Here is a 10936-nt window from a genome sequence, read left to right as displayed (position 1 = left end):
TGTGTGTGTGTGTGTGTGTGTGTTGCAGGGGTGTGGCGAAGGCCTGGTCGTGGGCTCACTTCGGGCAGGGATCAGGCCCCATCCTGCTGGATGCTATGAAGTGCACAGGAAACGAGCTGTTCCTGGATCAGTGTCCCCACAGCGACTGGGAGCAGCACAACTGTGACCACATGGAGGACGCTGGGGTCTCCTGCAGCCCTTATACAGGTTACAGCTCATAACACACACGCACGCACATCGTTATACCTCTATACAAACTGACAGTAACTGCATTTATGCCAAACCCAGACATTTTCCAAAACCCCAACCATCACTAGTCTATTCCTAACCTTAACTAAAATCTAATTTGCATATTACTTCTCAAACACAGTAGAACTGAGAAAAAGAAAACAAAATCACTTTCCACAAATGATTGCCTTTCGATGGTAAATACTGTGAAAGTGGTCACAAGTGCAAACACACGTTTGTATTTCTAATCATTTTTGCATTGTCCCCATCCATTTTTCATTCATTTCTGCAGCTTAATCCAAGCAGTAACCCTATATATAACCATTACCAGAACATACCTAACTTTAAATCTAACATAAACTCAATTCACACATTAAGTCCTAAACCTAACCTAAAAACAGAACTTCTTCTTATGGGCCCCATAAGGAGCAGTTGGTCCCCACAGGGTAGTATTTGTTGGGGAAAAAAGGCCCTTACAAGGCCACACACACACAGAGGTGTGAGATCCTCCTTCTGCCACCCACAACACCCCCTATGGCACAAGTTTTGAAAATTTATTTCCTCAGATTTCCTGCTTGAGCAGACTCCAAAAAACCCCCTAAAGATTTAAATAAAATGCTTTCAGAACACAAAATGCAGACAAATAAGTTGTCTTTTTTGTTATAGTGCTCATGCCTCACTCCTCCACTCCCATTTGAATGCTGCCCTGGGAAACAGCCTATATGAAAAACCTTGGCCAAATAAACAAACACTCTCATCAGGCTCAGAGCAGCTATTTATAACCTCCTGAACATCAATAATGTATGACTATCCTGTCTGAAGCGAGCAGGAACTAACAGGAAACAGATCAGTTACTGTAACTAAAGTGAGCTCAATAATTAATCTGAAAGTTAAAATGAATGAGAGCAGTTTTGTTTGTAAACATCAATGTTACCTGGTGGACACAGCGAGGATTTCGGTGATGTTTCAGATGGCGTGGTGCGTCTGGTTGGAGGCGACACTCCCTGGGAGGGTCGGGTGGAGGTGTTTCACAACGGTGACTGGGGGACGGTGTGTGATGACCACTGGAGCCAGCAGCATGCAGAGGTGGTCTGCAGACAGCTGGGATACAGGTAGGAGCTGCAATCTTGCAAAATGCATATTTAAAATTATTTTTTATTGTAACTGTAATAAATGTTTTTTGTTTTTTTTTAAACTGTACTTTTGCATGTTGGTGCAAGTCTCCACATGTTTCTTATACGTTACTGAGTTAATCTAAAGTTGATTCATTTTATCAACTAACATTTAATTGAATTAATTTTCTTAAAAACTTGATTTTTTTGCTTTTATAAAAGGTCTGACCATCCTTCCATAACGTAAAGGGTTAATTTTTCATAATATGCTCAATAAAAAAAAAACATAATTAAATTTTAACATTATTTTGTGTCAGTTGTATTAAATTCTTACTTTATAAACTTAATATTGCGGTTCTGTCACACTGTAGAACACTGAAACAACAGCAGCAGGAATGTTAAAACTTCGCTCCATGAAGCGCTTTAAGCCGTCAAAAATCAACTTTGCTTTTTGGCATCATGTCTTTTCCCGTCATTTTACAAATTTGTTGCCGCTTTTCCGTTATATTATCGTCACCTGCATAGCACATCAGTAACATTTCAATGATAAGTTGACGCTGCTCCGCCATGAGGCTCGGCTGAATGAGCGCTATTTTAAGCTGAAACTCAACGAGTTTGTCGAGTGTCCATATTTCAAAACTGAACCGGATAATGTACATTTTCCCCCACACCGACTCCGTTTGGACGATTTCTCTTACCCTTCTGGAATAGCCCCGCCGCCATTTTTGTTTCTTTATCAACGGCTCCGCTTAGGGATGACCAGCGGCGCCCTCTGCTGGATGGCATCCAAACTACAACAGTGAAGAAGATCTAAGACTTTCTTGAGATTTAGGTCGCTTGTATCGCTTGAAGAAAATTTTCATTTGATATTTCAATAAATAAATAAATAGGCGTTTGCGTTTGTTCATCTTTATGAAATAAACTTTCTGTTAAAATGTTGACATGTTAATTTACAAATATTTTTTTTCCTGGTACTCTATCACATTTAATTTCTGGAACCATATTTTCAGAAAGATTATTTCAGATAGCTGAAATATTTTACGGCCACCACCTACTCCCCCCCCGGTAACTTTGGTAATTAAAAAGTAAATGTTTCCAAATATTTATTATATATTTATTATTTATATTTATTGTTCATGTTGAGAGGAATAAATACACTTATGGAGTTTTTGAAAAATAATTATTTCCCATGTTACAGACAGGGAAAAGATTATTTCATACAGCTGAAATATTTGGTTCCCCTCAAGTAACGTTGGTAATTAAAGAGCAAATGTTAAAGAGTAAATGTCCGCTTAATTAACTGAACTAATTTTTAATTCAATTAATTCCCTTGTCTTCTCGCATATGAAGTTAGAAAGATAAATCCTCTGCAATCTGTACTTTTCAGGGGTCACGCTGAGGTCGTAGTGGACGGGATGTTCGGGGAGGGCGTCGGTCTGATCCTCCTGGACGACGTCCACTGCGAAGGATCCGAGACTTCCCTGCTGGACTGTCGCCATGGGATCTGGGGTCGGACGGACTGCTCCCACAGCGAGGACGTTGGTGTTCGCTGCAGAGGAAGATCCAGCCAGGACACCAACGAAGTGCCGGTCATCGCACCTTCAACAGGTAACACACAGAGACAAATGTGTAGAGGAAGTTCAACTCAGCCCAGAACTAAAAGAGATTTTAACGTTCTGAAACTTTTAACTGTTTTATACTATCGCCACTTCAATCAATCAGGCTTATCTTCAAGGCAGGCAAAGTCATTTAAACATTTGATTTTAATAATAACATTTTTATGGCATCTGTGGCTTCACAATTAGTCTTAAATCTGTACAGCATAAAGATGAGTCCACTCCAAATATTATTATAAGCTTCAATATATTTTATTTGATTTGTATGTGATAGACCAGTGAAATAGTTCATAATAATTATTCCAGCTAAAGCACATTTATACGTGAAATAATTTGCCAGTGGAACTAGTACTTTTTCACCAATATTAAGGAATTCCTGACTGAAAACAGACTTCTGTATCTTGCTGAAAAGTTACTTGTAAGTTAGTTTTGTCTTATTTTAAGCGTACTAAGATATTTCCACTAGAAACTAGACCAAAAATACTTAGTAAGATTTTGTGTTTTTGCAGTGAAGTCTTTGGTTGAAGCAAAGACACTGCATGTATTCAGCTTCAAAAATTACACTCTACTTTGTGATATTTTATCAAATTTAAATAAAGCACAATGGCATTTATGGCTATTAAGTGACAAAATGTGAGAGGATTAACAGGTGAAAATACTTTTGCAGGCCACTGAACGTGACAACATTGTTTCTAGATGTCGAACACGTGTGTCTGTGTGTCTCAGAGTTAGCTGCAGATAAAATAAACGCTCCTCTGGGGGTTCAGGTCGGCCTGCCGACATGTTCAGGTCATTAGAATGAGAATAGCTCTCGAATGCAGAGGCACCAGATGACATTTAGCTCCGTCAGCGGACACATAGTTCAGAGCATCCTAGCAGACTGGGCCCTGCAGAGGAACATGCGCAAATATGAATGCAAATGAGAGTTTTTCTCCCTGCCAGGACCCCTGGTGCGTCTCGTGGGCGGCGGCAGCAGGAAGGAAGGTCGAGTCGAGGTGTATCTCCATGGAGACTGGGGAAGTATTTGCGACTCAGGATGGAACGACCTCAACGCCGCCGTGGTGTGCAGACAGCTTGGACACAGGTTTAATTCTATTTAAGAGTTTGGGCTTTTTCTATTTTAATCTGTGAAAAAAAGAGAGACTTCCCCTGATGTTTGCTTTTCTCAGTGGTAGAGCAGTAGCAGCTAGAGGGTTCGGTCAGGGGAAAGGACCCATCCACCTGGACCAGGTGAGGTGCACCGGGAAGGAGGAGTTCCTGGGCGAGTGCCCTTCACTCGGCCTGAACGTCCAGGGCTGCAGACGCAGGGAGGATGCATGGGTGAAGTGTGACGTTGAGCCGCGGAGGTCGGCTGTGAAGACCAAACCTCAGGACGAGAGCTGCGGGATGAGGAAGCTGGTGGAAGACGAGGGGAAGACAGGAAGTCAAAGAGAGGGCAGCTCGCTTAGGTAAACCGAGGGTGAACATTGATGCAGAAAACACGCAGACACAAACAAGCGTCTGGTTTTACAATGGCTCCATCTAGTGGTGGTATGAGGAAGCTTAGCATAATTACTCCTATTTATGGCGCTGTTTAGAAATTACTAAGAGAATATTTTAAGAAGCTCTTTGCAAAGAGAAGTATTCAAATATAGAGATAAACATTGTTTTTATGAGCTGTCTGTCAGTTTGTAGTTTGGTTTTCTCAGTTTTACTGAGATGTAAAAAATGAATTATTGGAATTTCTCCACTTCATAATCTGTTAAATTGTACCTGATTATAATCGACCTGTCCAGGGGCCGCAGGTGGAAAGTGTCATTTTTTGCAAGACCCTGATAAAACACATGTCTCTTTTTACAAGGTTAATTAAAAGTTGTATATTATCTGTGCAAAATAAACAGTAAACAGCAAGGATGATGCTTCTCTTGCAGACATGATACACCCATCTTAAAAACTTACAGAACAAAATTAAATTCATGCATGTTTCTTCTGGCATCTTAGGTGATGAGTTGTTGTAATCTGAAGCTCCTTCCACGTTTTTGTTTACAGTTTTTCCTTAATTGTTTAGGCGAAATTCTCTGATCAGAATTAAAATTCTCACACCTGTCAGCTTAGTTTCCTTTAGAAACCAAAAGAAGTAAAAAGATTAATAATGGTTTCTTTATTATGCGTTTGCTCCCAGGACGACGTGGCCCTGGCAGGTGTCGGTGTGGCTTCACTCTCATGAGGGATCTGGCGGGCCTCTCTGCAGCGGGACTCTGGTCAGCCCCTGCTGGGCGCTGACGTCTGCCTCCTGCCTCAGCAGGTGAATCCGGCTCCTGACTCTTCATCACTTCCTGTCACAAAATGATTCTCTCACTGCTTCCTCCTAAAGCGCCCTCCATCCCTCTGCTGCAGGTTTGGCAGCGACCCATCCAGGTACGTGGTTCGCGTCGGGGCGTCGGAGCAGACTCTCAAACCGGAGCAGGTTGTGGTTCACAGGAAGTTCAAAGGTCAGAGTGGAGGTCACGACCTAGCGATGCTGAGGCTGCCCAGCGCTAAGGGCCACTGCGTGACGTTTGAGGCGAACACAAACGCAGCCTGTCTACCTGCTGCCGACTCTGCTACAGGGGCGAAAACGGGATCATGTGTTGTCATGGTTACCACAAGCTGGACTGGACCGGGTTTGTGATTTTTCTCTCGTTCATCTTTGATAAACAGCATGCAAAACAACCAGAGACATCCTTAAATAAAACATGAAAACATTATGATTTAATGATTAAAAACTGATTATAACATATAACATATAATTTCTTTTTACTTTAATCTAATCAGTTTGAATATTTTCAAAATATTTTCTATTAGTTTTTACGGTAAAATGTTTTTCAAAATGAAGCCTTTATAATTCTTAAAACTGCCCATGAATAAATAAATTAAGAACAGAAAAGTTAATGATAAAATATTACTACTAAAATTCCCAAGATTAACTTGACAAAATATCAAAGATAATAATACATAAAGTTAAATATTTGGACAGTTTTTCTGTGTTGCTATAAAACTTGTCAGTGTCACTCTGGCGCCATCTGGTGGTGGAAAGACGAAAGGAATTCAGTGAAAGTTGCCAGAAACTACCGGAAATCATCATCCTAAAAGTTTGATTTGCTCCTTTTATCTATAAAAATGTATGTAAATAATCAGTTTCACTGTTTGTTATACACTCAAGATAGGACAGAAAAAGAATAATTCTAATTAAAGATATTTATTTTCATCTACTTCCAGTCTATTTAAGACAAATGAATCACAAACTACAGACAGATTCTGCAAGGAAAACAGGGAATGTTTTGTGAATAAGAGAGATGGGGTAAACAGATCACTGGAACACGATAATTTGATCAGCCCCAAAATAAATAAATAAATAAATAAAATGCCAAAGCAGAACAGAAAGTCCCTGTTTTGAGTTCTGGATGTTGTCATTCACAGAGCCACATTGGATTTCAGTTCTTTGTCCTGTGTTTCTAAAAACGTCTGCTTCTTATTCTCCTTCTTCAAAGGAAAATGAGAAAAAAGGTATTTTTAAACAATGTATTTAAACATCTGACCAGTATAGGTGGTTTTTATATGTGGGCCATATGGGCAGTTGCCCAGGGCGGTGTTGCAAGGGGAGGGGAGGTGAAAACTCAGACCCATGTTGTGTGGTACTTTAGGGTGCATTCACACCAGCCCTGTTAAGTCCGCCTTAATTGAACTCTCATTTGTTTGTCTAAGCGCTCCAAGACAGTGATGGCACAAAGCATTCTGGGTAAATACATCCAACACAAAGATGCGAGTCTAACTAGCGAGAGAAATGGCTCATGGTCTTTTACCAAAGACGAAAGAGAAACCCTACAACCGTTAAAGTCTGATGCCACTCCATTTTTGTTTACATTTCATGAAGAAGGAAGTTGTACTCATGTCTTCTTCTGAGGCTTTCATGTTGTTTCCTTCGGTGGTTCTTGATGCAGCGCCACCACAGGCAAGGAGGGGAATAGGTTTTTCAAACAGTTTGGCTCATTTGACACAATGCAGTGTGAAAGTGAACCGCTCCAGCTGAAAATTAAACAGAAGTTAAAATTTTGGTCCAAGTCTACCGGACTATCATGTGAAAATCTGGGGAATCTGGGGTCACTACTATCATGACTCCACTACAAAGCCATCACATTTCTTACAGCAGAGTTTACATTTTATTTTGGAATTAAATCCTCTGCTCAGCTCATCAATTGTTGACGTTTAAAATATTTCCTGCGTTTTTGTTTCTCATAGACTCAGTCATCGCTTCCTGGGTCGCTCTGATGTCGTCATGGCAATGCAAGAAGCGCTTCGGTAACAGTTTCTCCAGTCACGGCACGCTGTGCGCCGGCAGTCCGCCGGACACCAGCCTCCTTCACGGCGACGGTTGCCAGGGCAACTCCGGTGGCGGCCTACTGTGCCAGGAGGAGTCAGGCCGATGGGTCGTAGCTGGGGTCGTCGCCGGGGGCTACGGCTGCTCCGACCCGTCCTCCCCGGCGCTGTACACCCGGGTGAGCCGCTTCAGGAGCTGGATCGACGAGGTCATCGACACGCACAGGCGTCTGGAGGAAACGCGCGCACCCGCAGCGACGCGGAACAAGCCCACGCACACCGATGATGACATTTCACACGATGTACACTTTGACACACACCAAGAGCTCAAACACAAACACACACACACTCATCAGCAGCCCGGCTTCAAGAACACACACATGTTCCACACAGAGGATGCAGACAAAAACAAACAGATGGAGGTCTGATTGAGGCCGTGCCATTGGCTACCACCTGTGCCATGTGACCACCCGGAGGGAGGAAGTAGCTTAGCATTCAAGCATTTTTACCAACAGATTTGAGGCAGAAATTGGTGTGAAGGTTGGGATGATCCAGATTAACAGCATGATAATTATCAGGGACAAATCAGAACAGCATGACAAAAACTATCAGAGGGATTTACTGAACATGGTCACACATTAATCTATGCTAATCTAATTTATTTATTTGTCCTCTGTGAGTTATTAGGAAAATATTGAAACTAAATCAGAACATATTTAGGCTCTCTATAAAAACATCCACACCTCTGAAATGAGTCATGTAGATAATCCCCTGCAGCAGACCAGACTCCTCCCAGATTAGCTTTTATATAAAACATCATGTGTGCTTATACTTTTCAAACAGGGCTCATTTCTTCAGGTTGTTGTCTTAAAAAGTTACAAGTGAAAGTGCCGTAGGTAATTTAGCTGCTTAACTCAGGACCATACCACTGCATTAGCATGTGCTGCTGTATTTATAACCTCTGACCTGCAACTTAGCGCTAAGATTAAATAATTAATGGTTGTTGGTGTCTTAGTGAGGGAAGCGTATGATAATATTAGCGGCTATAACCTTTAGCACAGGGGTGTCCAAAGTTGGTCCTCAAGGGCCGGCATCCTGCATGTTTTAGTTCTCTCCCTAGAAAACTAAAACATGCAGGATGCTGGCCCTCGAGGGCCAACTTTGAACACCCCTGCTTTAGCATAAAGTTGCTGTCTGCTCTGGCGTTTATCCACCACAAGGGGAAGCTGCTGCGAAGGATTGCTAATCTGGAAAAGTCGGCTAATTGTTTTCCAGGTCTGGATAAGTATGGAAAAAGAAAAGAAGATATGGAAAAATACTTTTAATTTTTCCCTTCCATTGTTTTCCATCTTTTGCTCACTCTTTCTTTCATCCTTTATCTTTTTTCCTCCTTCAGGAAAACAGATAAACTCCAGCGTTTCAGACTTCCTTCGCCAGTTCTTCCTGTTTGGTAGTTTGTTCATTTCATCCTTTCTTCATTTTTTCCTCCCTCCATTCCTTAAGTATTCTTTCTTTCTATTATTCTTCTTTCCTTTCTTGTATCATCCACTTTTATCCTTCAATTCTTCCTTCTCTTATCAATTTTTTCCTTCCTTCTTTCCCTTCTTAGACTATCTTTTCCTTCCTTTCTTTGCTCCTTCATTTTTTGCTTCTCTGTCCTTCCTTCTTAGATCATCCTTTCTCTTGTCCTTCAATCTGCCCTTTCTTACTTCTTTCCTTCCTTTTTCTCTTTCTTTTACTCTTCCTTCCTTCTTTCCTTCAATATTCAAATTGAACATTTATGGACTAAAGGACAGAGAGTTGTTGTTGGAGTTCTGCTGGACTCCTTATATTCCAGATAAACAATGTGTAAAAACCCTGATATTTATGGTGTTGATTGATCATTTTACCCTTCAAATAAAAGATAAAACATGAAGTTTAATAAACAAACGCCACGCTCCCCTCTCAAGTTAAAGTCCTAAAGTGATCAGAAACAGCAGCATAGCAGCATTTTTGTTATTTTTCTATATTTAAAAGGAGCAAAAACACTGGTATGGTCCTCTAAGCCTGTACAGGAAATTATCTCATTTGAAAGCCATTGGACGCCTCCCGTCAGGTGATAAATATCCTTTTTGTATCGCTCTAGACCCATACGGTAGATAGTTCCTCAGATAGATGGATAGATAGCTGCTGCTCCTGAGTTTAGATAGTGTTAGATATACAACCTGCAGAGGCTTTTTCTGTTACTCCCTGCGCAGATGTGTGATCCCACCAGAAGGGGGCGACGTTGCTGTATTTTCACAGGGCGGCCCGCTGCCAAACAACCCGGCCCTGATGTTGTTTTTATACGGTCGCAGTAATAAGTGTACGGACTCGTGCTTGGTGTGCTGTGAATCATTGTGTCGTGAAGCATCTTGTAAACTGTTACCGCCTGTCCTGAGCCTGTTGTTCTGGTCCTGTACATAAATCCACTCCTGCAGCCCCCTTCAGACTCAGTGATCTCTTGTAAATACAGTTTGTCTCGGAGATGTGAGGCTGCAGGGTGAATAAACTTGTGTTGAACCTATCAGCTGCTCCCTGGTGTAATGTGCTGAATCATGGTTGAGTATTAAAGCATTTACGGACTAAAACTTCCATGTTTTGCTTTTATTTCTCTTCTGAGACACGATGGATGTTAATATTTTAAAACCTGCATCTGCTTCAATTTACACAGGATCATGCAAGAAAACTTCTGGTGTCAGGAGAATTTCCTGAATCAAGATATGAAGATCATAAACCAACACCTCACAAAAGTATTTATACTGCAACACATTTTTTTCATGTTCTGACTACAAATATGAACATATTTTATGAGAAAATGCATCAAGAGGTGGAGGGAAAAGTTATTTATGGTTTTCAAATAAAAACACGAATCTTTAATCTGACACACCTAAATAAAATCCATTGTAGCCATTTTCTTACAGTAAATATAACCCATTTGTGAGTTGTTTGGAAATATACCGCCTGAGTCAATACTTGTAGAATCACAACAGTACAATATTTTGAGGTACAAAAACACAAAATCTTATCAAGTATTTTTGGCTAACTTGTAGTGCAAATATCTTGCTACACTTGAAATAAGACAAAACTAACTTACTTTCAGAAAGATATCGGAGTTTGTTATAAGTCAGTGAATCCTTAATATTTATGAAAAAGTACTAGTTTCACTGGTAGATCATTTCACTTACAACAAGACATTTTTCCTATGTTATATGCCTTTTGGTGTCTGGAAGAACGAGCAATTTCAGGCACTGTCCCGTTACCTAGCAACCCCAGAAGTTTCCAGCCCATCACCTAGCAACTGAAGCTGAGCTCCTACACGTTTAGTTAGCAAAATTTACCTGCTGTACAATGGCGGGGAAAGACGAATGTTTTTTGTTGACTAACTTACCATCCAGAAACCACTTTCTGCAGTCTTACGGGTTGCTTTTCAAAGGTGTACGGTTGTAAAATTGTGCGTCTCTTTGACGCCATTTTCACGTGCCAGTGTAAACGTTGAGTTGAGGGGGCGTGGTCAGTAGAAACTTATTTTGATTTAAAGTGACAAGACCCCCTAAAATGTCGCATTCTGAAAATGGCTCACAACAGAAGGAACTAAGCAAACCGAAACGATGAGATACATAAACT

General features: G+C 41.0%; 1 protein-coding gene and 1 long non-coding RNA gene across 2 annotated transcripts in view; one reads left to right on the top strand and one right to left on the bottom strand.

Moving 5' to 3' along the window:
- The window catches only part of LOC106959584 (uncharacterized), a 6855-nt gene extending 5608 nt beyond the window's left edge, over window positions 1-1247 (bottom strand). Inside the window, exon 1 of the long non-coding RNA XR_001427388.1 lies at window positions 1163-1247. This is a non-coding gene — a long non-coding RNA (uncharacterized LOC106959584). The remainder of the gene's footprint in view (window positions 1-1162) is intronic.
- The window catches only part of LOC106959582 (neurotrypsin-like), a 31741-nt gene extending 23394 nt beyond the window's left edge, over window positions 1-8347 (top strand). Inside the window, exons 7-14 of the mRNA XM_015052258.1 lie at window positions 29-207; window positions 1199-1340; window positions 2728-2948; window positions 3899-4040; window positions 4126-4404; window positions 5118-5240; window positions 5333-5598; window positions 7214-8347. Coding sequence (XP_014907744.1) covers window positions 29-207; window positions 1199-1340; window positions 2728-2948; window positions 3899-4040; window positions 4126-4404; window positions 5118-5240; window positions 5333-5598; window positions 7214-7719 — 1858 coding nt within the window. The 3' untranslated portion in view covers window positions 7720-8347. The remainder of the gene's footprint in view (window positions 1-28; window positions 208-1198; window positions 1341-2727; window positions 2949-3898; window positions 4041-4125; window positions 4405-5117; window positions 5241-5332; window positions 5599-7213) is intronic.
- The last annotated feature ends 2589 nt before the right edge of the window (window positions 8348-10936 follow it).

This window comes from Poecilia latipinna, unplaced genomic scaffold, assembly GCF_001443285.1.
Source record: "Poecilia latipinna isolate Pla-1442-1.1 unplaced genomic scaffold, P_latipinna-1.0 Scaffold1098, whole genome shotgun sequence".
NCBI lineage: Eukaryota > Metazoa > Chordata > Actinopteri > Cyprinodontiformes > Poeciliidae > Poecilia > Poecilia latipinna.
Note: the sequence above shows the minus strand (reverse complement) of the source record. Positions and strands in the feature narration are given on the sequence as shown.